Source organism: Oryctolagus cuniculus, chromosome 7 (genome assembly GCF_051225735.1).
Source record: "Oryctolagus cuniculus isolate XC-2025 breed Fujian yellow rabbit chromosome 7, ASM5122573v1, whole genome shotgun sequence".
Lineage (NCBI taxonomy): Eukaryota > Metazoa > Chordata > Mammalia > Lagomorpha > Leporidae > Oryctolagus > Oryctolagus cuniculus.
Window position 1 is genome coordinate 29061973 of NC_142873.1, and position 23934 is coordinate 29085906.

Consider the following 23934-nt stretch of genomic DNA (forward strand, 5'->3'; position numbering starts at 1 on the left):
CCTCTGAGTTCCGGCTTGGACTATCATACATAGAAAACCATATGAATGTATATGAAGATGTGCAAAATGGTGTGAATCACTTGCTAACTCAGAATTAACAAAAGCAGGTAATGTGGCTTAGAGCAGCTGAGAAAAGCAAATTAAAATTTATTGGAAGGTAAAAATAATGCTGTGGCTCACTAGGCTAATCCTCCACCTGCAGCGCCAGCATCCCATATGGGCGCTGGGTTCTAGTCCTGGTTGCCCCTCTTCCAGTCCAGCTCTCTTCTGTGGCCCGGGAGGTCAGTGGAGGATGGCCTAAGTGCTTGGGCACTGCACCTGCATGGGAGACCAGGAGGAAGCACCTGGCTCCTGGTTTCGGATAGGCGCAGCGCGCCGGCCGTGGCAGCCATTTGGGGAGTGAACCAACGGAAGGAAGACCTTTCTCTCTGTCTCTCTCTCTCCTGCCTGTCAAAAAAAAAAAAAAAAAAAAAAATGAACTTACCCCAACCATTTTTTTAAAAAAAGATTTATTTATTCCTTATTTGAAAGAGTTACAAAAGGAGATGGGGAGACAGAGAGAGAAGAAGAGAGAGAAGGAGATGCAATTTGTTATTTACTCTAAAAATGGCTACAATGGCCAGGTGCCAGGCAGGGCAAAACCAGGAGCCTGAAACTCCACTCAAGCCTCCCACATGGGTGACAGCAGTCCAAGCATTTGGGCCATCTTCCACTGCTTTCCCAGGTGCATTAGCAAAGATGCTGGTTCCGCAGAGGGTGGCTTAACCCACTGTACCGCAATGCCAGTTCCCACTTTGTATTCTGAAATACTACTAAAAATTGGTTTCTCCTGTTTATTAATTTAGATAAATGTGTATTTGCCTAGTTTTGCTAAAATATATTTAAATTATTAATACATATTTTGTTAAAATTATTAATACATTTTTGTAAAAAATTATCTAAAGTACCCTCTTATTATATCATAAAGATATTAGGAATATAAATGAATGATAATATGTGATTTATGGTTCCTGGAAGAAAGGTTCCATATAAATACAAGCTCTCAACTCAGAAATTATGGGCACAATTACATTGTCTCTCATGGAATTTTGTTCTTTTAAAGTGGGAAACATAGATATCTAGTTCTTTTTCTGAGGTTCAAAAATCTGTAGCTTGTGGTTAACTTTTGGCTTGAGACCACAAAAAACACACTCTGAATATTCATCATATTCATAGGTGAAGTAGAGTGCACACAATGTAATTGATTTATAGGCCATTGGTCACTATAGTCATTTTGTAGGGCTGTGTGCAAACTTGCTTTCTCAGCGGTACTGTGTTCTGAAAGGAACCTTGAGAAGAAAGGTATACTGTAGAAAGCCAGTGACACACATCTTCCTGTTTCCTGTTCTTAGCCCTCACAAACGATGATCTTGGAGCAACTTGCCTTCATGATAGTCTTTGTTGAAATAAATAAAACGGTGAGCAGATTTTCCCTGATAGAGATGTACATAGTGTGTAATACACCATATCCCAAACTTTTCCTCATCTTCAATACTAGCCCTCCAAACTAAGTCTGGGGAAAAGCTTGTTTTTCTGGATCCTCTTCTTTTGGAAGAGACATCAGCTTGGAATCTAAGTAACAGGCCTTGATTCTGTTGTTACTGGATGCTTTGTGCCATTATTTTTCCAGCCATGTCAAGAAACTGCTTTTCTGTAGGGACCCATAAAATTTACCTAGTGATTTTAGTCCTGATTTTGAAACATACACTACAAATGGCTCCAATGGAGTGCATGATGCTTGAGTTCTAGTGGGAGGTCTCAGTGTATCAACTCTCAGAGTTTAAAGGAAAAATATCCTTAGTGATTTACCGTTATTGTGCCCCACTCCTTTTTTTTTTTCTTATTTTGCCACTTCCCCTCCTTCTCCATGTTTGCATTATGCAGCAATTTAAGAGACCATTGATATTGTACTCAGTTGCGCCAACCAGAACAACTTGGCAATTGACTTCACTTGGAACATTACATGCTCTGCCTGGTTTATTTAAATTTCAAACATCTGAAATATCTATTTAAAATGTACTCTTTTTGTTTACAGCTAAGTCCAGTTGGCAGTGGTATCATATGAGCCATTGTCTGGGAGCTCCTAACAGAAACCAATATGTCAAAGTGAGTTACCAGATATAGTTAATAGTGGGCTAGGTAATGATGATAGGTCTCAGCAGGGTTAGTGGGCTATGCAGAGAACCCAAACAAGTATATCTTTCACATTGAACAGGTTGGTCCTTTCCCCTGTGAGTAAGTGGGTCTGCTTCCACTTCTTATATTTGTAATACTGTTGTTCCTTGTTCAGCTGAGATTCTCTGAATCCTTCCTTCCTTCCTTCTTTCCTCCCTTCCTCCCTCCCTCCCTCCCTCCCTCCCTCCTTCCTTCCTTCCTTTCTTCCCCTCTCTCCCTGTCCTCTCTTTTTCTCTTTAGCCATAGACGTCTTATAAGAAATTATCTCCTACACTTTTAAATATTAGATTTGAAAATTCTAGAACTTTATAAAATAGTTTTTATCTTTGCTCTCCACTCAAATGTTTGAATGCCTGCTAAAGGCAAATATTCTTTAAAAGTTATGTGAAAGAAAAGAACCATCCATGCCATGTTGAATAACCCTGATGCCCATGAAGATCATTGCTGATATTCTTTAAACCATCAGAGACATTGCATATTTGACTGTGTGTGTGTGTGTGTGTGTCCCTGGAATAACACAATATCTGGTTTCTAAACCTGAAAATAATTAGTAAATAAATATGCTATTCTTTCCCAAATACCATCTTGAGGGAGGGCACAGATTTATCTATTGTTCAATTGCTTGAAGAGAATTTTGTACTTTTATTTTATTTTTTAAAAGATATTTATTTTTATTTATCTGAAAGACCAAAGAGAGAGAGAGATACACACACACAGATCTTTCAGCTATTGATTCATTCCCCAGATGCCCACAACATCCAGGACTGGGCCAGGCTGATGCTAGAAGCCAGGAACTTCAGCCAGTCTCTCAGTAGTGTGACAGGGACCCAAGTACTGAACCGTCATCTACTACCTCCCAGGATACATTAGCAGAAAGCTGGATAAAAAGTCAAATAACCTGGACTCAATCTGGCGATTTGATATGGAATGTGGATATCCCAAGTGCAGCGTAATTCACTGCACGACAGCAACCTCCCTCTCCCACCAATGTGGAATCTGTGTTTTAAAATCAGAAGGTGTCACTAAATGCTACCTAATATCATGCCATGTTTATACTACAACAGAAAAAGAAATCTAGATTGACAGAGCTATGTGCTTAAGATCGCATGACATTTTAGGGCCTGGGGCAGGGTGAGAACTCAGGTTGTCTGATTTGTGATCTACTGGAGTTTATTCACCCTGCCCTGTTATATAAAATTGTCTTTCTCATAAATTCCTGTGAGAAATTTTTTGCCACTATTGGATGGCTGAAAATGTGGGAAAGGGTATAAATCACTATGGTGTAAATCTTGTCTGGTGCTATGACTAACTAGAGATAAGACTTGCTATTTAAGAAAATGGACTCTCACACATCATGAAGCTAACTATACTGATATCATTTATGACAACCAAGGCTTCGTGACCAAAAAAGCTCAGTGGCACTCAATATTAAGAAGACCTGGACTGTTGCTAAAATTAGATGTATCCAGGAAAGAAAATCAAATAATCCTCTGAGACAAAGAGATTTCCCCTTAAACTAATGAGTTTGTAATAAATGAAGAAGTTTAATGATGTTATCAATGTTATGAGCTCTACTGCTAGAACATAACCAAAGAGAACACAGTGAAGGAGCCCAGCAGCAATCTTCAGGACACTGGAGGATGCTAAGAAAGGAAAGAGTCCCATCTATTTATTTTACTAATTGAGAGGTAGAAAGAACTTCCACCCTAGCTTCACTCTCACAGTCCTGCAACAGCCAGGACTGGGCTGCGGCCAAAGCCAGGAGCTGGGAACACAATACAGATCTTCCATGTGAGAGACAAGACTCCAAATACTTGAACCGTCATCATTGCTTTCAACAGTTTGTGTTGGCAGGAAGCTGGAGTCTGGAGCCAGAGCCTAGAACCAAACTTCGGCACTCCAATATGGGATGCAGGCATCCTGATAGGCTAAGCACCTGCTACAGATTTCCATTTAAACAGCTCTTTCTTTGGCTAGATTAAAAAATGCACCTTCTAATACTCTAGTTTTGTCCTAATTAGTCACTACACACACACAGTTCTTCAATTTATGGTAAGCACTGGGTTTATAATATCTGATTTTCCAAAATTCCTCTCCAGTTTACTCACTTGCTTAGTATGTTTTCTGTAAAAGTCTCCAGAGTCCATAAAATGTTGAGGTTTATTCCTAAGATAGTTATTGCAAAGGTTGCTGACTTCTGAGTAAGTTAACCTCATCATTAAAACCTCACCAGATGGATGGGACTAAACAACTAGAAGCCATCAAACTCCAGGCAATACTCCAGACAACGCCCTGAGGAAATCCACGTTGTACTGAGGACTGAACCCTCAGAAGGTTGCTCTGCTGCTGTCCCTCAATGATGGCACTTTTCATCATGAAGCAGCCTGTGTGGCCATCACCCCCATTTCCATACACAGATAGGGTCCATTGTTCTAGGGGAGGGAACTTGGGCATGCAGTTGGGCTAATAGGCAGTTAGGTGAGTCCCAGGTGGAATGGGGATACGGGAAATCTCTTTAAGAGGGTGCAAAACATTTGCTTCTCCCCAAAAGCTACTTTGAGTGTGACAAAAGTGCTGACTTCCACTCCTGAGTTTCCAGTTTTAGCACAAGAATAGCAAGGAAGCAGTAGTGATTCTACCCTTCTGAGTTTTGGGCTTTCATGAGAATAGGAAGAAGAAGTTACCAAGCACACCTTTCTGATGACTTTTTATTTTACCACAAGCAAGCTAGACAGGACAGACAGGTTGACAAATCTGGTCTTTTGATGGTTTTTGTCCCCACTCTCTAAATTTGCTGCTGTTCTGTTTTTTTCTCCCTAAAATTGTGCTTAAGAGACTCGACCGGCACAGTTTCTCGGATCTGCCTCTCGGAGCCCCTCTCCTGGCTGCTTCAGGAGGAGGTTTCTGACTGACTTTGCTCACTGAAAAACAAATAGCAAAACAAAATAAAAAAAAAAAACATGCACTTTTCATAGGAATTGCCGAGGGGTAAAGAATAAATAAGAAAGCTGGAAAAATGAAATTTCTGTCAATGGTTGAGGAGTGGTTATGGAGAAGAATTAAACATGAACCTACCCCAATTTGTCCTTATTCCTGGCTCAACATATTAACATCAAAGTCCTTTCTTAAATGTGTATCTAAAGTTAGAAAAATTTTAAAATAGGGGAAACCTTAAGAAGACCTAAGAATACATGGAAGGAAGAATGCTTTTACTTGGCAATGAAAGCACATTAGAAATAGAGAGCAAGGAAGAGAATAATTCAGTTGGTAACTAAACTGTCACTGTTCTTGTCCTCAACTATCTTCCTTTTCTTGCTATTGTTTCCCTCTTAATCAATAAAACCTTTTATTAGGTCTTTATTACATCCTGGCTTCTTCTAGTTACGAGCTGTGCACTATGAATGCCTGCCAACTTTCAGATGATGGAGATTTAGAAGTGGCAGCCATGTCATGAGTCACAGTGACACATAAATTACTCACAGGTTTCCAATCCAGGCAGACAGAATCATCCATTAGCAAGGACTTCTTTAGGGCTGTTCAACAACAGGGGACATGATTCATTGGAATAAGATTATTCCACATGGATTTTAGGTATTTTGCTCAAATTTAACTTTTTTTTTCTCATGTGACCTTAGTGCATCAGCTTCCTTGTTGGTTAAAGCAGTCACATATCCCTGGAGAGGAAATCACCATATAATTAAGGTTTAGGTGTGGCTGACAGGCAGGAATGTTTCTGTATGTTGGGGAATGAATTCTCCAGGTTTTTGTCTAAGCTCCTTTGCCAGTGAAAGGGAATGATGCAGTGCTGGAAATGACTGACTAGAAGAAAATACCACCTAAAATTAAACATATAATTTTTTGGAACATAGAGACAACCCAGTACCAAACTGTGTCTTCTGAGACCTCCTTTGTCTTTGTTGGAAGAAATGTGGTCAGTAATTCCATTTGAGTCATCATTATCAAAGTTAAACATTTGTTGTTGGCTACTAACAGTTATGGGTCTCTGTTCTACATACTTTGTTCACTTGCCTTCAAGGCTTACATCCTACCTGCGGATAATAACTGATATAGCTGGATAATTACTGTTGAAAACCCATATAGAGAAAAACCCACAAAAGACCTGGATACACCTGATCCAGGAATTTACATGCTGTACATAGAATGCAGTAAGAGTGCGTCACAGAAAAATTTGTGTACCAAGACATCTAGAAACTGATTTTTGAAAGAACTCTCCATTCAGTGGATGAGTATAAGTTGACTAGTATATGCAGAAAAGACATTTTCACCAAGCACAGGTTAACATATTCATTTACTTATTCTTGAAAAGTGCTTGGGCCGGCGCTGTGGCTCACTTGGTTAATCCTCTGCCGGTGGCACGCTGGCATCCCATATGGGCTCCAGGTTCTAGTCCCGGCTGCTCCTCTTCTAGGCCAGCTCTCTGCTGTGGCCTGGGAAGGCAGTGGAGGATGGCCCAAGAGCTTGAGCCCCTGCACCCACATGGGAGACCAGGAGGAGGCACCTGGCTCCTGGCTTCAGATCAGTGCAGCGCGCTTGCCGTGGCGGCCATTTGGGGAGTGAACCAATGGAGGGAAGACCTTTCTCTCTGTCTGTCTCTCTCTCACTGTCTATAACTCTGTCAAATAAAAAAAAAAAAGTGCTTAAAATGTGCCAGAAACTAATACCAGATTAGTTTACTGGAAGATCATAATTAACAAATCAGACAAGGTGCTGCCTTCATGAAGCTACATTTGAGGCTGAGACTGTTAATATAAATAACTACAGTTTGTCACAAGTGTTATAAAGAGATGGCTAAGATGCTGGATGTAGAGTAATGAGGAAAAGATTAACCTGGTTGTTGATCAGGGCAGATCTTTGCAAAGACCTTCTGTGACAAGGTACAAGGGTACAAATGAAAGACAAGGAGACCGGTTTTGTCAATCAACAATACACGTAGAGTGGAATGAATGGAGCAACGAGTAATAGTGCAGCTGTGAAGGGGATGCTGAATAAGACAGCAAGAGACTCGTGCTGTTTTCTGACCTGACACCCACTTTGGTATTTCTGTCCTCATCCTCATCCCATTGCTGGCTTGATAGTTTGATAGCTTTCCTCCATTGTTACTTCACTTCCCAAGCACTTTGACATCCTTGTCCAAATCAATTAAAAAATCACTTGAGAACCACTACATGTAATATTTCTCTGTATTCAGAGTCCTTCTTGGTCTTGCATGTCGTAATGCTTAATAGATGTGTGTCCAAATAAATGAATAAGGTGATAGCGACAGGGTGTGTAGGGTGAAGACTAAAAATCGTCATTTTTATGGGCACCCAATTAAGGATTAGCCTAAAGTGTTTGATACAGGCAGTGTTTACAGCTGGTCTAATGCCACTGAATGCCTGGTTAGTAGGTCAAGGGTGGTAGTGAAAAAGAAAAGAATTGTGATAGCTTTTTTATTTCTCTTTAATAAAATTAGAGGTTAGAATAATCATCTTTTTAAAAGATTTATTTATTTATTTGAAAGAGTTACATAGAGGGAGGAGAGGTGGGGCGGGAGGGGGGGTTCTTCTATCTGCTGGTTCACTCCCCAGATGGTCGCAATGGCTGGAGCTGCACCAATCCAAAGCCAGGAGCCAGGAGCTTCTTCTGGGTCTCCCACACGGGTGCAAGGGCCCAAGGACTTGGGCCATCTTCTACTGGTTTTCCAGGCCATAGCAGAGAGCTGGGTCAGAAGAGGAGCAGCTGTGATTCTAACCGGCGCCCATATGGGATGTCGGCACTGCAGGCAGCAGCTTTACCCGCTATGCCATGACAATGGCCCCATAGAGTAACCATCTTTTATAAACTTTTTAAGTTATTTCTCTGGATTGTAGTTATAGCTAAACAGTTTCAATTAAAACGCAGATTCACTTGGATTTCAGTCTGTAGTTTTCTTTACAGAGTGTTTTGGGCATGGAGGAATATGTCAATCACCTAAGCTTTCCTTGGGCATGGTAATTACAGTAAAGTCCTCATCCAATATATAATCCAGCCAAAGCATTGCTTAAAACAAAAAACAAAAAACACTTCCTCTACTACCACTGAAAGAAACTAATTCAGCCACCAACTTAAACAAACAAATACTGAAAGTCCTCTGTTGGACTGGGTACTAGAAATGTAAAAACAATCCTTATAACTCTGCAATGCTGGATTTCTGAGAGCTGTTGAACCTATAATTATGCTGGTTAGGACACTGAGAGCCAACATCACAGACTTGGTCTAAATTCCTTGAGTTAGAATCTATAGCTCCTGACTCCCAGTCCAAAACTATTTCTACAATTGCTCCATAAAACCTAATTATAAGCTTTAAAGCAACACTTAAGGAAATGTATATGACTAATTCTTATAATTTGAGTCATTTAAAACCATGTGTATCATTTGCACCCTAAAGCTGTTGTCATGGACTGAATGCATCACCCCAAAATTCTTATGTATAAGCTGTAACATCCAATGAGGTACTGTTGGAAGGCAAGGTCTTTGGGAAGTAATTAGGTTTAGATGAGGTCATCAGAGTGAGGTTCCCATGATGAGATTAGTGACCTTATAAGAAGAGACCAGGGAACCAGCATTGTGGTACAGTAGTTAGGTTCCCCATTAGGTCACCAACATACTGTACTGGATTGTCAATTCAAGTTCCAGCTTCTGATTCAGCTCTGTACCAATGCACCTGGGAAGACAGCAGAAGATGGTCCAAGTCCTTGGGCTCCTTAGGTGATTGACATATCATCCATGTGGGATACCAGGATGGTGTTCTTGGCTCCTGGGTTCAGCCTGGCCCAGCTGTCACTGCTGTGGTGTGTTGGATATTACAGTAGATGGAAATTAATCTCCTTTCTATTCCCCTCCCTCCCTCCCTCTATATGTCATTCTGTCTTTCAAATAAGTTAATTTACAAAAGAAAGAGAAACTAGAGAGCTTGTCCTCTGTCTGCCATATGTGGACATAGCAAGAAGGCAGCTGTCTGTAAGTCATGAGACCTCATAAGGCACAAAATAGGCTAGAACCCAGATCCGGAGGCTTCCTAGCCTCTGCGTGGACAATCTTATGACAACCTGGAGTTGACTAAGAGAACAGCCCATTTTGCAGATAAGATAATTGAAACCCAGAGGTGTTACAGAGTGGTATTTTCCCTGCAAGCTTTAAGCCGCTATTTGCACATTGGTTTTTCTACTCTTTTTTTTTTTTTTTTTTTTTGACAGGCAGAGTGGACAGTGAGAGAGAGAGAGAGAGACAGAGAGAAAGGTCTTCCTTTTGCTGTTGGTTCACCCTCCAATGGCCGCTGCGGCCGGTGCACCGCGCTGATCCGATGGCAGGAGCCAGGTACTTCTCCTGGTCTCCCATGGGGTGCAGGGCCCAAGCACTTGGGCCATCCTCCACTGCACTCCTGGGCCACAGCAGAGAGCTGGCCTGGAAGAGGGGCAACCGGGACAGAATCCGGCGCCCCGACTGGGACTAGAACCCGGTGTGCCGGCGCTGCAAGGCGGAGGATTAGCCTAGTGAGCCGCGGCGCTGGCCGGTTTTTCTACTCTTTAAAGGGAATTTTAATTTAATTGTCGTTCAGCTAGATAGTATTTACAAGATCCAGGTTTCTCATGCAAAACCTGTTTCTGTCTTGAGATCAGTTTGGTGTCCAAGACCAGAATGACAACAGAGAGGGACTTTCATTTCCTCTTCAGACTTCTCATTTGCTGTACACAATGTTACAGAACCACCCTTGGCTCCACCTCATGCTGGGATGCAAACTATTCTCTGTTCCCTGTGACTTTCTCTGCCCCATGGCATCCTGATTTTTCACACTAAAAAGTGATCAGCAAATATAAGTTATGCTTCTGCTCTCAAGAGTTCAAAAGCCTCATTGTTGCCTTTTCATCCAAGCAGAGGAGCCGGGTCCCATTACTGCTCTCCCTCCAAGAGCTGGGCTTGCTGGTTAATCACATACATCTCCTTCACTACTGTTTGCTTCCGGTAGTGACTTTAAAGCTTGCATTTACCAGATTTTTCGCTTTAGAACACAAACAGTTATAACAACAACAACAACAAAAAGCAATTAGAAGAAATGACATGTGGTTGTTGCCTCACACGAAGATGCCAATTTCCACTGTACTGTCGTGATTGATGCTGTGCCTTGTACAAAGTGACAACAGTTTTACTACAGAGAGAAAACATCCCTCTTGAAGCGGCAAGAGCATCCACCTTGTCCAGAGCTCCACTGGTAATCCCAGTCAAATAGCCAGCAGTTTCAAAGGGACCACACACCCGGAGAACTGTAAAGTTAGGAAGATTTGAAATCTCAATCGGAATGCTCTCCTTTCCCAGAACTTTGTCTTCCTTGGCTTCTTTTTCTTGTTTTGGAATTTCCCAAAGTGTTAAGACTTTTTTTTTTAAGTCACTGAATAAATATTGAGTAATGCCACCAAACTTTTGTGAGTTTTAGACATGTGGCAACAAAATTAGTTAACCCAAATTGAATGGGCTGGGAAATAATTGAGTTTTCCTAGCCTGTCTTTAGCCCTTAGCCTTCACCCTTTTTCCCATGTTTTATTTTTTAAATAGATTTCTAGCAAGACTACTTGGTGTAGGTGCTAATGACTTACTTGTCAGAGTGATAAAACTTGCTAACTTTCTGAATGTTTCTTCTAAAAAATTTGAATATAGAAAGGCTTATTAGAAAGCCAGAAATTGACAGTAGGGAGAAAAGTGTCCCAAAAGGAGCTTTAGAGACAAACAGCTGAAAATGATTTCTTTGTGAAATATTGAAATTTTTATTGAAATTGAAATATTGAAAAATTTGAAAGGTTTTGTTCATTTTCGCAGCTTCCTCATTCTTGGTTATGCTCTCGATTCCTGACTAACAATACCCACATATTTGAAGGACTTTTTCACCTTCTCTATCTTTCTGTGAGAGAAGTCTTACTTAATACCAACAAATGCGAGCAGAAGGAAAAGGGAAGCAGCAATGCTTGTGACAGTTCTATTTCTAGGGAGGATGGCAGCAGCAGTGACAGCAGTGTAGTCCACCACCCCTCAGATCCCTGCTGCCTGCCAGCCAGTGTGCTTATTATGTGTCATACACTCTCGAGTGACCCTAGAAGTGCATAGTCTTACTCCAATTCTATTATTTTATTTTAAATATTTATTTATTTATTTGAAAGGCAGAGTTACTGAGAGACAGAGAGAGAGAGAGAGAGAGAGAGAGAGAGAAAGCGAACACGAGCGCTTCCATCTGCTGGTTCACTTCCCAAATGGCCACAATGGATCGGGCTGGGTCAGGCCAAAGCCAGGAGCCAGGAGCTTCCACCAGGTCTCTCATGTGGGTGCAGGGGCCCAAGGACTTGGGCCATCTTCTACTGCTTTCTCAGGCCATAGCAGAGAGCTGGATCAGAAGTGGAGCAGCCGGGACTCAAACTGGAGCCCATATGGGATGCTGGCTCTGCCGGTGATGGCTTTACCTGCTACGCCACAGCACCAGCCCCCTACTCTATTGTTTTGAAAGCAGAAACTGAGGGAAGTGAAGCACTTGCCTAAGTCTGCCCAGCTAATAAGGAGTGGGCTATGTGAGAGAACCACAGATTATTCAGATTCCTAAACTGGTTTATCTCCTACACTATTCCAATTTGCTACCTTTCCATTTTAAGTTAGCTGAGTCTAATATAGAGATTATTTGCCACTTTTTTTTTGGCATCCTGCAATGAATTGAAGCAAGAGTAAATCAGTGATTTATCCACAGAGAAACTGACAATAGCTAACATTCCTGAAGCTAGAAGTTCTTGTCGTTAACCAAAGAGAAGATATTCTGTTCAATATCTTAGCTCTTGAAATAGGGATTCTGGGGCCGGCGCCGTGGCTCACTAGGCTAATCCTCTGCCTGCAGCGCCGGCATCCCATATGGGTGCCAGGTTCTAGTCCCGGTTGCTCCTCTTCCAATCTAGCTCTCTCCTGTGGCCTGGGAAGGCAGTGGAGGATAGCCCAAGTGCTTGGGCGCCTGAACCCGCATGGGAGACCGGAAGGGGGCGCCTGGCTCCTGGCTTCGGATCGGCACAGCGCCGGCCGTGTCGGCCATTTGGGGGGCTGAACCAAGGGAAGGAAGACCTTTCTCTTTGTCTCTCTCTTTCACTGTCTAACTCTGCCTGTAAAAAAAAGAAAGAAAGAAAGAAAGAAAGAAAGAAAGAAAGAAAGAAAGAAAGAAAGAAAGAAAGAAAGAAAGAAAGAAAGAAAAGAAAAGAAAAGAAAAGAAATAGGGATTCTGATGTGTGACTATTTCATACCTAACTCTTAGTTCGTATTCCCTGAGCATCAATAGAGCTTCAATTAAATACAAACACAACCCTTGTACTCTGGAGTTTGAATTGGAAGTAGACTCATAGGCACCTGGAAAATGCTAGCATGAGAGAAATTATGAACATTGCCCCAGAAGAAAGCCAGAGCTCCAATATGGGACTGCATGGGAAGGTTTACTTTGTGTTGGATTTCCTTAGAGATTCTGATCTGGAATCTTTTAAGAAGAATGTCTTAAGAGAATTAAAACAGATAAGATGATATGTGTTAACATGTTCGGATCTGTAGAAATGTATTTACCCTAGACAGGTAAAAGGAAATATGTGAGGTAAAGAAGACAGAAGTAGTACAAATACATTGCAGAATCTCATATTCTTTAGTGTTTTCTGTTTCAAAGGAGGATTGACTATACTGAGAGAGCTGAACTTGGAGCTATGTCTGTTTTGAACTATTGTAGCTTTACACAGAGCCATTGATTCATCTTTTGACCACACTTTTTTAAGAGAGCATTTTATTCTCCAAAGAACATATGCTCTTTGACTGATACGTGACTAACAAAAAGCCCAGTCTATGCCAAATTCACAGCAATGTGTGCACACACACAAACACACAAACGTACACACATCTAACATCATCATACAAAGTTCAGGGTTTGGTTGTCATGTGATAATGCCTCCTAAAGTGAACAAGAGCTGCACCAGTGAGTGTTTGTATTGGCAGAAACCTGGTCACTCTTGACAGTTGCTGGGATTCAATGGTGAGAGACCTTTGAAGGCCTATACTGCTATGAAGTTGTGGGTGTGCTGCTGCTAAACGTGGTTTTGGTTATTGTGATGTGCTAAGCCTTGTGTGTATTGCAGCAGTCTTCCCAGTTAAGTCACCCGTGTGCCATTTATCAAGGCACTTATTAAAAGTATGGTGTCCTAATTTCAGTTAAAGCTAAGTGTAACCAAAGAAACGCAAATGAATGCCACAGCTGTCTTTCACTGCTTTTCATAGGCCTTGCAATAAAAGCTAAACAGTTTTTAGTGGCTTTTGCAATTATACTTCCTTTCAATTTTCCAAAGGTTACAGGGCCTGAACCACACAAATCCCATTAAAGTAAGTAGCTGTTGTGCAATATAAGTTCCTTTGAAAACATTCTTCAATGCCCATAAAATGATCAGCGGGCTGCACTTTAGATCCGCTCGCCTGCCATGTTTTCAACCAGAAGGCAGATGACAAGCTTTGATGTGGTGGTTGGTTTCTGCTACTGAAGCTGGCGTTTTATCTTCTTGCATCAGATTTCTCCCAAATTGATGTGACTCAGGCCTAGGAAACACATTTTTATTCAGATTTTATTCCTAAAATATGTTTTTACTGTGCCTTTAAATTACATCTGGCTGACCATTGATTTGGAATCTTGGAGGTTCCTCCCACAGGATGTAGAGCCAAAGAGAGTCAGGAACCCTTGGAGTTAATGGAAACTGTATGGAGAGTGCAAGGCTTTTGTGAGTGGGGGGTTGCACATACTTGCCTGGTCCTCACACTCGTGGACAGCACTTCATGCCTTCTTCTCTGCCCTCTCTCCCATGCACCTTCGACAGTCATGTGAGGAAGCCTGAATGAATTTTATGCTGGAGCCAAAGGCAGCACATTTGCTCTGCCTAACTTGTCTCTGAGTGCACACAAAGCTTCACACTCTTTGAGATATGATTCCTAGTGTTTGAATTTTGATCCACTGGAAACTTTTTTTAGCATCTCTTTCTTGTATGTATTCCTGTTTGCTTGAATTTTTCACTTATTCTTGAGCTGCTTTTCTAGTAAATGATAAAATTGAAGAACTAATTATTGCCTTTACAAATGAATCCATGGGAAGAAGTCTTTCCCATCTCTGAATATCTCCTCTAGCTGAAAAATAAACACTGCAAAATAAATTTTTTAATACTCTGCAGGTAGAATTATCCAAAGATAATGTGAATCTAAGTATTTGCTATATGCTGCAAGAAAGAATTATTGGAATTCAGAAATCACTCATCACTTTAAAACTTTGGATTAATTGCTAAATTCTAATATTATGTGACCACACCAACTCTTTCAACCTTTTATGTCATTTAATTTATTAAGGGACTCTATCTCTTTTCTTTAGGAATACCTGAATGCATTAAGGTGACAAAATATGGGTATACAAAGAATTGGATCATCATTTTGAAAAAAAGTATATATTAATACACAAGATCTATCTAGGAATTTAGCAAATGGAGAAATCAATATGGATTGGAGCTATCAGTCCTGTTTTATAGAGGACATGAGATGTGAAATTTTTTAGGAATCAGAGTTCTTACTCTGTATTGAAATGAAGTGTTGGGGCCAGTGTTCTGGTGTAGTGGGTAAAGTCACTGTGTGCAATGCTGGAATCCCATATTGGCACCAGTTTGTGCCCTGGCTGCTCCACTTCCGATCCAGCCCCTCCTGCTAATGGGCTGCGAAAAGCAGCAGAAGATGGCCCAACTGGTTGGGCACCAGAAACCACATGGGAGATCTGGAAGAAGCTCCTGGCTCCTGGCTTCTGCCTGACTCAGTCCCGGCCATTGCAGGCATCTGTGGAGTATACCAGCAGATGGAAGATCTCTGTCTCTCCCTGTCACTTTCTGTGACTCTGAATTTCAAATAAATAAGTATATAAGTAACTCTTTTAGAAAGTTAAATAAAATGTGTCATGGAGAGACGATGCAAGGTGAGGTATGCTACTGTGCTAAAGTAACCCTGTGTCTATTTAATTGATGAAACAAGGACTTATGGAAGTCATTGAAAAAAATGCAAGAATCTCTGGATCAAAATAGTTATTCAGTATGAGAAAATTTTAATTTTTTGATGGCTTATTTGGTAGGAAATATAGCATGTGATACACATTGCCTCTCTTTTTGCTTAGACTTTGTTTCTTAAAGGTAATGTGGAAAAAATCTGTCTTTCCCATGAATACTTTCTCTGGGTAGTGGTTTCTACTTTCATTTCTGATTTCTTGTTGTTTCTCTCCTGCACAGCGTAAATATTGTCATTTGAACTTACGAGTGGAATGGAGTTAGGGGTCTTGGTTTCTAGCTCTGGTTGGGAGTCTCAGACTTACATTGTGATTTTGGACAAGTCACATTTTTTTTTTTTATGTCTCATTTACTTCATCCGTAAAATAAGATGGTTGGATCAGATAATTTCTCAGCTTTGATTTCTGTCAATATTTTATGATTCATGATTCCAGTCGAGACCACACATTGTCCCTCAGGTCATTTGGCCCATTTTATTAGAAGAATGGAAATAACTACATATTTGGAATTTACCCAGATACCAATACAATTCTGAAACCCAGGAGCATCTTGGATTTGAAATACAATTTTGCCACAAACACAGTTATGTTTACTATGGCTACTCTGCAGCTTGGTGAATCTTAACCACTTCAGAATACCAAGGAATAAGACGCACTGTAATTTGCAATTGGACATCAGTATCTTTGAACATCCATAAAACTTTGGACAGCATGTGTTTCAAAATTAGCTTTCATTGTGTATCACTTTTGACAAGAAAGATGATCCTCCCGGAATGATAAAAGCACACTGCTTTCTGTGGGCTGTATTCACCCAGAGTCCAGAATCTGATCACTGTGTTTATCACAGGTCCTTCAGATGCCCTGCATATGTAAGCCTCTCCCGTGTTTACATTTCTCATGCTGCTGAAGATAATGTGCTGGACCCTGTTCTTCTGTATTCTTGGGGGAACACAGGGAGCTCATAGTTTGTGATTAGTGAGTAAAGACAGACGAAGCATGCGGCTGCTGCTTGAGCTGTCTCTGTTGCCCACCCATTGTCTCTGTCTATTAGACTTGCACTTTGAAGGACATTTGCCAGACGCAGGCTCTCTGCACCCCCTGTTATTTGTGTCTTTTCTCACCTTCAGCATGGTCTGAGCTGATGTTTTCATTTGTTAAAAACAACAAGAACTTCACTGGGAAACTTTTGCTGGAATCTTTTCAGGTCATCATAGCTATTTATTCCCTGTCATAAAGTATAATTCTCCATTTCCCCTACTCCCACGTCAGGGGAGTTAGTGGTTTACGGTGGACAGGCAGTGGAATTTGAGTGAACAGTGGAAGATTTCAAAGAACTACTGAGAGATTATGTAGCAGGTTGTAGTACTAAGAACAAAACATAAAATACTCTTGGTCTGGATCAGACTTTGGCAGTACAAGAAGAACTAGGCTTGTAAAATAGTATAAGGGATTTAGAATTTGTGGCTGTACCTGAGAAAGTGTTTTGAGGGAAGATAACAAATCATGGGATTGGCTTAGTAAGGAAATTCCTTAAATGGTTAAAAGTAATAGCCTTGAGTATGTCCAGTTGGTTTCAGTTTGGCAAAGTTTGGATTTTTCTTTTGTAGATTTTGATTTAGCAGGGGCATGAAATTCAGGTTCTGGTGCTGTCACACAGGTCTGCATGACCCAGAGAGACCTGAAAGGCCAGACACATGCAGAGGTCTTTCAAAAGTTTGTAGGAAAATGGGGTGAAAAGAGATCATTTTCCATGAATTTTTGAAGCTATTTTGTAGAACTGTAGACAGAAGTCCTAGGAGAAATAAGAGGAAGACTTCTAAACATTTAAATGGAGGGAGGATGTAGACGGAAGATGGTTGCTACAAAGCATTTGGTCCTAGGTGTTTTAAATCTAGTGTTGATATTATTGTAAACTACTTTTTTGAAATAGCTGAATAGTGGTGTAATCAGTGATGTTGGGTGAAGTATTCAAGGCCTTGATAGATCTCAGAAATTATGACTGAATTGGTCTCATTCTCAACAAGCAACTGATCTAGCATTCTTACTGAGCATGTCACAAAAATGCCATCAAAGCAGGGCTCCTCACTGATGCACTGCAAATGTGATAAACCAAAGAGGTGATTGACTGAGCAACATGAGCAGAGAGGATGGGTGTGAGCATTTTCTTGGCTGGAGGAATCTGGTTGAGATCAGCTAATTTTTTTTCTACAGAAAATTTTCTAAGGACAAGAGAAGTTTCATGTTTACTCTGAAAACAAACTCAACAAACCCTTACTATATCTAGGTGTTTTAATTATTGAGAGGAAACGCACAGTCTCCATTCTAAGCTTCAAGGACATTCCTGGTAAGGTCACATTGACAACAAAGAAAGGGTCTCTGGGCTAAAATACTTAGAGTCTTTGATTATCATTGGGATATCTGGGTTAGGAGCTCCTAGATTTGAACTATACTTTCTATCCTCACACAAACACCCTCAATTTATTATGGGAATAATATTGTAGGAAAGGTGGGTGTCATTATTCTTAGGATATAATAATTTGTGCTAGTAGTTTTGTTGAGTGTGCTGTGTGTTTATAAACAGAGATGATCAAGAGACTCTCGTGTTAGGAAGAAGGCTGAGAGCTACTTTCTGTTGAATGTGGCCCATACAGTCATCTTCCCTACCCTCACTCCAACTCCTCATAATTTTCTTTGGGTTGATTCTTTTTGGGGAGAAACTATTGGAAGTAGAAGTCCAGTTCCTTATCCTAGCGTGAGACTTGGCAAGTTGGTGCTGTAAATTTCTGAGAGCTACACAGACTGCTTTAGACTCAGGCTGATGGTTTGGTGGTGATGTTAGGATAGTTGATATTCTGCTAAGTTTCACATGTCCATCACTGTTGCCTGGGGCTGGGGGAAGGTGGTAGGACAGGAGCATACAACTCTCTGACAGCTTTGGCAAGCTGGATGATTAAGATGTCAGGACATCTTTGGGGGTAACTCAGAGAAAATCAAGGAGGATTCCTAACAGATGAAACCTTGGTGCTGTGATTCTTCCACAGTTCCTAAGACCTCAGGGCCCTAGACTCAACTGTGGGTGACACTATTTAAAGGTTCATTTGGTGCTGTTGCCCTTCCTTCAGTCCTCATAGGTTGACCCCTAAGCTAATGTGAGTTTGGGTTGATGGTGGTACAACACAAGCTGTAGTCTAGTCTGGGACCCATGCAGCTTGCCCTAGCGATGGCACAGAGACTTTGGTGAATGCTACAAGAAGGTGACTGCATGGTGGGGCTGGCACTGTGGCACAGTGGGTTAATGCCCTGGCCTGAAGCACAGGCATCCCCTATAGGTACTGGTTCAAGACCCTGCTGCTCCACTTCCCATCTGGCTCTCTGCTATGGCCTGGGAAAGCAGTAGAAGATGGCTCAAGTCCTTGGACTCCTGTACCTGTGTGGGAGACCTGGAAGAAGTTCCTGGCTTCTGGCTTTGGATCGGTGCAGCTCTGGCTGTTGCAGCTAATTGGGGAGTGAACCAGCGGATCGAAGTCCTCTCTCTCTCTCTCTCTCTGCCTCTCCTCTCTCTGTGTAACTCTGACTTTTGAATAAATAAATAAATCTTAAAAAAAAGAAAGTGAATGCATGGTAAAACCAAAATCCCCTCTAATTTGCTTTGAATATATTTGCTGCTTTATTACTTTACATTCATATTTATGTGTCTATGTTGGGAAGACAGAAGTAGGAGGTTTCTGGTCTGCTTGATTATGAAAATACATGAATGAACATCACTGAAACCAATAAGTTATGAAACAATCTACTCTTCTTCCATCTTTAGAGAAGAGGGTCCATGAGCAGGAGTGAAATTTTCCTTTGGCCCTCTTTGACAAAATAGACTTCAAGGAACATGCAAATAATGTTTATCTGACAGTTCAAATCTGACCCCAGATGCAGAAGCAATAATCAAGTGCCAGAAATGCTGGGGGGACAACACATGGAGTTTTTGGCATATAAACTCATAAGCACCAATGTCCTTGTTTGCAAATGGAAAGTGGCAAAGTTGCATTTGTCTACAATAGTTTAATAGGGATGTGAGTAAGTGAAGCAATATCTCACTGTAGATATACCATAAAATGTGTTAACTGGAACCTCTAAAGTGAGGTTGGATCCTTATCAATTTCTTCTATTCCAGATGATCAGCTGAACTCAGAGGAAAAGAAGAAGAGAAAGCAGCGGAGGAACAGGACAACTTTCAACAGCAGCCAGCTGCAGGCTTTGGAGCGTGTCTTTGAGCGGACACACTACCCTGATGCTTTTGTGCGAGAAGACCTTGCCCGCAGGGTGAACCTCACCGAGGCCAGAGTGCAGGTAACTCAGATTGTGGGAGGTTGGCATCAAGTGTTCCCCTCCTTAGAGGAATGTCTCAGAAGGCTATTTAAAAAAACACCAATTGTAGGTTTTAGACTACAGCTGGTACTAGTAAGGGTTACAAAGAGGCAGCCCAAGGACAGAATCCACTTTCTAGCAGTGTTTCCTTGTGCAGCATAATATTTTTAAAACTCAACTTGAATGACTTTAGATAGGACAAAATATTCCTGACTACCGTTCATCTCATTCACATTGTTTCTGACTCTTCCAGATTCATATTATAGGCATTGTCCATCTGAGCATTTACATCTGCACTGCCACCTTCAACTTGAACTCTGGGGTGGCCAAGCAGATTAGCTCCCTTTTTCTCACCTTGGATTTCCTTTCTAGCATTTGGAAGTGTATAAACCTTTGAGAAACTTGTTGTAAGTACACATTATCACGAACACTTGTGGGAGTAGGAAATGGATACATAGGAACTGAATATGTTTAAATAGTAGATGATTTTATTTATCCTCACAATGTTGGTTAACAAGGGCTAGGGCACATTAGGACAGGACAAAGAGAGAATAATGATCCTTGCTAATATTAATGCCATGACATGTCAACTAAACACTAGATTTCTGGAAAATAATACAAACCTTGATTAGTAGTAGTAATAATAATATAAATCACTAATGCTACTTGAGCCCTATGTGCCAAGTAATGTTATTTAGATAATCAATCCATTTAATCCTCACATCAGTCCAATGGTATGCATTGTGTTCTTCATCTTGCAAATGAGGAAACTGAGGCACAGAGAAATTCAAGTGTTTTGTGCAATGTCACACAAACAGGAAGTACTGAAAGAGTATTTGAACAAAAATACACAGATCTAGAGTTCATGCTTTTAATCTCTACAGTAGACTTTGTAAAAACAAGAGTCTCATAACTAAATTCTTCTTTAAACAGTGCTTTGCTATCTCTGTTGAAAGATTTTATTGTTTTCCATATTGCCTGTTAACAAGCTGCTGTTCTGATAAGGAGGTTGAGTCAAATTTGTTTTGTCTTCCTGAAGAAATTATTATTTATATACCCATGCTCTGTCTGAGTTGGCGGGGTTTCCTTCTGCAAGTGATAACCCTCTACCTGATAGAAACTGGAGCTAGACCCCAAGGGTCTTGACTAGGGTAGGGACCCTATCTGTGCCCTGAAACAGTTTACTGATGTTGGGAGTTGAAGCAGAGGTCCTGAAGTTCTCTTCAGCCTCAAGAGGAGGTGGGAAGGAGTTTTCCCTGTGGGAGGAACAGAGACTTCCCCCAAAAGTGTTCTCCAAGAGACAAAAATAAAACCCTCAATGACAAAAGAAAGAAGTCGTCTGGGCCTCGTGGGACTGCTGAGTCTAGGTTAGGAGGAATACGAGCAAGGGCAGTTCCCCAGGGCTCAGTGGAGAGTGCTCCATGGGGTAAAACTCAGTTCTGGTTTCTCCACCCTGCACTGAATGCAGAACTGGGAAGTCTGTCTTCCCACACCCTCCTCCCCGGTGGTGCTCTTCACAGCTCTCTAACCACACTCTGCCATCCCTTTTAAACTCCCCATGTCTCTTATGCCCCGATCTCAACTTGCAGTGGCGTAATGCATGATTTTAACCCAGTAAGCTACAGCACTTTAAGGAACCACATTTGCTGTGGTTATATAAATTTTAAATAAGGAAAACTGAATAGGACAGTGGTGAAAATTGAAAGTTAAATGCCAAAAGGCCGTTTATGGGTTGGGAGACTATCACAACAGGCATATGCCTTCTTCCTCCTTTCCCATGCCATCATGGTCTAGCAACTTTCAGAAAAGTGAACATTTCACCAGCAAACAGGTGAGATTCTCCCTCCATGACTTTGTTCTTTCTTCACAAAGCCTTATTCTTCCCCAAGAACAGATTCCCTTCTGGGCTTTTTCATACTTATGGCTTTCGTGTAGCATGCTATGCAAGTTGCAGATGAACCAACTCCCCCCGCTGGATGGAGGCTACATTTTATTAACCTCTTCAAAATTAATTTTTACTCCTCCAACATTTATCAATCACCTTTTGTACTCCTGGGCATGTATTTTGTTTGTGGGGGGATAAAAAGGATGCTTGCCATCTCCCTGAGGATGTTATGGACTTGGGTAGAGAAGACAGTTGTGCAAACCATACTGTTATAATATTGGAAGATGATTTGTACATTGGAAGAATGTATGAGAATTTGTGACAGAGTGTAGGAAGCATGATCCAAACTGCCTGGGGAAAACAAGGGAGGATACACATTTATTAAGCACCCACTGTGGACCAAATCTTTTAACTATTTGGGAGATGGGTATTATTATCTCTAATTGACTGAGGGATGAAGGAGCAGATCAATAAGTGAAGTAGCCAGTATTTTTATCCAACTCTGTTATACCTTTAAGTCAATCATGTTCTGCACAGAGGTGATGTTAGAGTTGAATCTTAAAGTGTATATGGTCTTTGGCCCTTGGAGAGAGAAGGGGAGAGTGTCATGGGCAAAAGGAACTCCTGGTGTGAATATACACAGGAAATAGCTTGACACATTTGGGAGTCTTCAGGTAGTCTTGAGCCTAGGTTAGGAGATGGAATGATAGAGGGCCAGTGCACGGGGTTGGAGCTAATTCCTGAACAGTGTTCTCTCTGTGGTAAGAAATTTTGGTTTTATTCTCTGAGGAATGAGGAAACCTCAGAAGGTAAGTCAGGGCACTGATGCGACTATATCCACATTTAAAAATTTATTTATTTGGAAGTCAGAGTTACAAACAGAGAGAAGGAGAGGCAGAGAGAGAGCGAGAGAGCGAGAGAGCGAGAGAGAAGTCTTCCATCTGCTGGTTCACTCCCCAGTTGGCCGCAATGGCCAGAGTGAGCCCATCTGAAGTCTGGAGCCAGGAGCGTCTTCCGGGTCTCCCACGTGAGTGCAGGGGCCCAAGGACTTGGGCCATCTTCTACTGCTTTCCCGGTCCATAGCAGAGAGCTGGATGGGAAGTGGAGCAGCCGGGACTTGAACTAGTGCCCATATGGGATGCCAGCATTGCAGGCAGTGGCCTTACCATCTCCACCACAGCACCAGCTCCGATTATATCCACATTTAAAATGACAACTCCAACAGCAATGTGGAGGGCACATTGGAAACTGAAGAGCTCTGTGTATAAGAAACCAGGGAAGAACTTTGCCAATTTCCACCAGGCCCTTTATGCTGCACCACCCCACAGGGCACCCATCATGTGCTGCTTCATGTGAATGCTGCTTCCTAGGTCCCTGCAGGCATCTCTACTATAGAATTCTCCCACACTTTGTCATACATTTTCCTAGTTGCAGCTAAAATACTTGTTTTGCATTTTTTCAGATGTGTGTGTCTTCCTTTAGTAGATCGTGTGCTGCTTAAAAGCAGAGATTCAATCTTTCTGACCTCTCTCTTGCCAGCTTTTAGTTTTGGGCCTGGACTACAGCAGGCACTTTGTAAAGCTTTTTTTGAATGAGTAAATAAATGGATATAATTCCTCCACAGACTGGAAGAGTTGATCATGAGTTGGTGTCCTTAAGTTCAAAACCTCAGCTTTATTTGTGTGCACATCAGCAGATTAACCAATCTCATTGAAACTGTCCCCTCAACTCTGAAATAGAAGTAATAAAATCTTCTATGTGGCATTGTTGTGATAACTAGAAGTCGTGTATGTGGTGTGCCTGTGTCAGTTTATGTCCCTTGTGGCATTTAATAATGACAGATATAGTAATACTGGCAGTAGTAGATACTGTCAGTGCTGTCCGATTCCCTGGTACATACAGCATGCAGCTCAGTCAGCTTCCAGCCTTTAGGATCTGCATTGCTCTGCTAGAAGTTTCTTTCTATAACTCCAAGAGATGGCCCTGCTTGTGTTTAGCATTTCCAGAAGTGTTGGAGTGTTAATACCCATGATTGGGAGAGGCCAGGGTACAACTACCCAGCACTCTCACCCTGAGGAGAGAAGACTCAGAATCATATATACTGCATCAGTCTTAGTGTTTGTAGTTCCTGCAGGATTGAGCCAACAGAGAGGCAACTGTTTCATAGCATACACTTTAGCAGTTGCATTTTCTTCTAAATTATTTCCTTAACCCTTACTGGTGTTTCTTGCATTTCCCAAATAAAACAGTTTCTTTTTAAATCTTATTGGATGGTCTACTTTTGGGGAAATGCAGAATTTTATTTAGATATCTGCTCAGTGTTATAAAAGCACATGAAGTGTTCATGTTTTGAAGAATTTTGAAA

The 23934-nt window shown here is 41.4% G+C and overlaps 1 protein-coding gene across 3 annotated transcripts in view; it reads left to right on the forward strand.

Moving 5' to 3' along the window:
- PRRX1 (paired related homeobox 1) overlaps positions 1 to 23934 on the forward strand; it is a 151440-nt gene that overhangs the window by 44822 nt on the left and 82684 nt on the right. For all 3 annotated transcript variants that reach the window (XM_008264097.5, XM_089336750.1, NM_001319580.1), the window contains exon 2: positions 19491 to 19666. In XM_008264097.5, coding sequence (XP_008262319.1) covers positions 19491 to 19666 — 176 coding nt within the window. The remainder of the gene's footprint in view (positions 1 to 19490; positions 19667 to 23934) is intronic.